Source organism: Tupaia chinensis, unplaced genomic scaffold (assembly GCF_000334495.1).
Source record: "Tupaia chinensis unplaced genomic scaffold, TupChi_1.0 Scaffold000211_1, whole genome shotgun sequence".
Classification (NCBI taxonomy): Eukaryota; Metazoa; Chordata; class Mammalia; order Scandentia; family Tupaiidae; genus Tupaia; species Tupaia belangeri.
The window spans coordinates 397,654-398,984 of record NW_006159686.1 but is presented as its reverse complement, the minus strand read 5'-3'; the positions used below and the strand labels follow the sequence as shown (position 1 = coordinate 398,984).

The 1,331-nt window shown below is 50.5% G+C and overlaps 1 protein-coding gene across 4 annotated transcripts in view; it reads right to left on the bottom strand.

Moving 5' to 3' along the window:
* The window catches only part of GOLGA3 (golgin A3), a 56,400-nt gene that overhangs the window by 9,825 nt on the left and 45,244 nt on the right, over positions 1 to 1,331 (bottom strand). For all 4 annotated transcript variants that reach the window (XM_006147332.3, XM_006147334.3, XM_006147333.3 and 1 more), the window contains one exon: positions 1,124 to 1,240. In XM_006147332.3, the coding sequence (XP_006147394.1) occupies positions 1,124 to 1,240 (117 nt within the window). The remainder of the gene's footprint in view (positions 1 to 1,123; positions 1,241 to 1,331) is intronic.

The following is a 1,331-nucleotide window of genomic DNA, read 5'->3' as shown; positions in this document are numbered from 1 at the left end:
CTGGGGGAATGGGCACACCACAATCCCTTCTCCTCCATTCTACTCTCACGCACACATGCCCAGCATGATTTTCAAGCTGCAGGGTCTGAGACTCAAACGCGCAGCCATGTGGGATCCAGCACTTCAACCGCCATGCCACCTGCTGGCCCAAGATGATCTGTATTTTAATCTTTGTACTTTTTGCTAGCATTGCCCACCTTTCTACAGAGAAAATCACAGACATTTCTGCATGTCTTCTACAAATTCCCTATATGTATATATGGGCACGAAAATATGCATGTGAACACACACGCTCCCGTGTATGCACAGGCACACACAGGATGTTCTGAGACAGGAGACGGGTACCCGTCAGTAGCACACGAGGGGCTGTGACTGCAGGGCAGGCTGCTCCACTGCAGAAATTTATCTGACGTGTCAGAGAGTACAGGAAGCACGGAAAGGAGCCCACCATGAAAAGAAGACTCTTGCATAGAAAAGGGTTTGTGTGATCAGCTTTCTTTGCCTCTTAAACACACCTGGATCATACACTGTTCTGAAGGTTGCTTTATAAGAATCTCAGGGTCTCAGTAGGGAACCTTTTTAAAATATTATGAGAGAGGAAAAGAGGGAAGAAGACAAAGTATCCCGTACAGGGCATAGTCACGGTATAGTCCTTATTCCACTTGTCCACACCCTAAGGACTCCTGGGCACACAAATACACATGCCTTATGTTTTTCAAGCTGCCAGGGTTGGGATCTGAACCATGGCTGGCCATGTGGGATCCGGCTTCTTATGCAGAGCACCTAACTGATGCACAACGGGGCTAGCCCCTGAGGATTGTTTTTCAACACACTACGTTCAAGACATCTTTTCCTAGCAAAATATAAACATACTTATATACACATGGCTCGGTCTGTCTCAGGTCCTCATGGCTACATCATTGCCAAATCTAACACCACCTCCTCCTAACCAATACCAGTGCTGTCACTTCTGTCACCAAATGCTGCAAGGACTCCCCTGCTCTCCAGAGTGAGCTCCCGCGAGGTCACATACGTGGGAGGGCACCTGCATGGAGGGCAGGCTATGAAGCTCCTTCCAGACTCTGAGGCTGTGGTCTAATCTAGCCAGAGGCTGGCCACACACCTGCTCCTTGAGGCTGTTCACTTGCAGCTTCTCTTTCTCTAAGGAGGCTTGTAGGGCCTGGACGAGCTGCCTCATCTGGCGATCCTCCTCTTCTTTGCGCTGCAGAACCGCCTGCACCTAGGTGGCATGACGGGGACAAACAAGAAGTGATGTCACAGGCCCAGGACAAAGTGTGAAATCATGGCGGGGGGGGGGGGGGGGGCGCTGC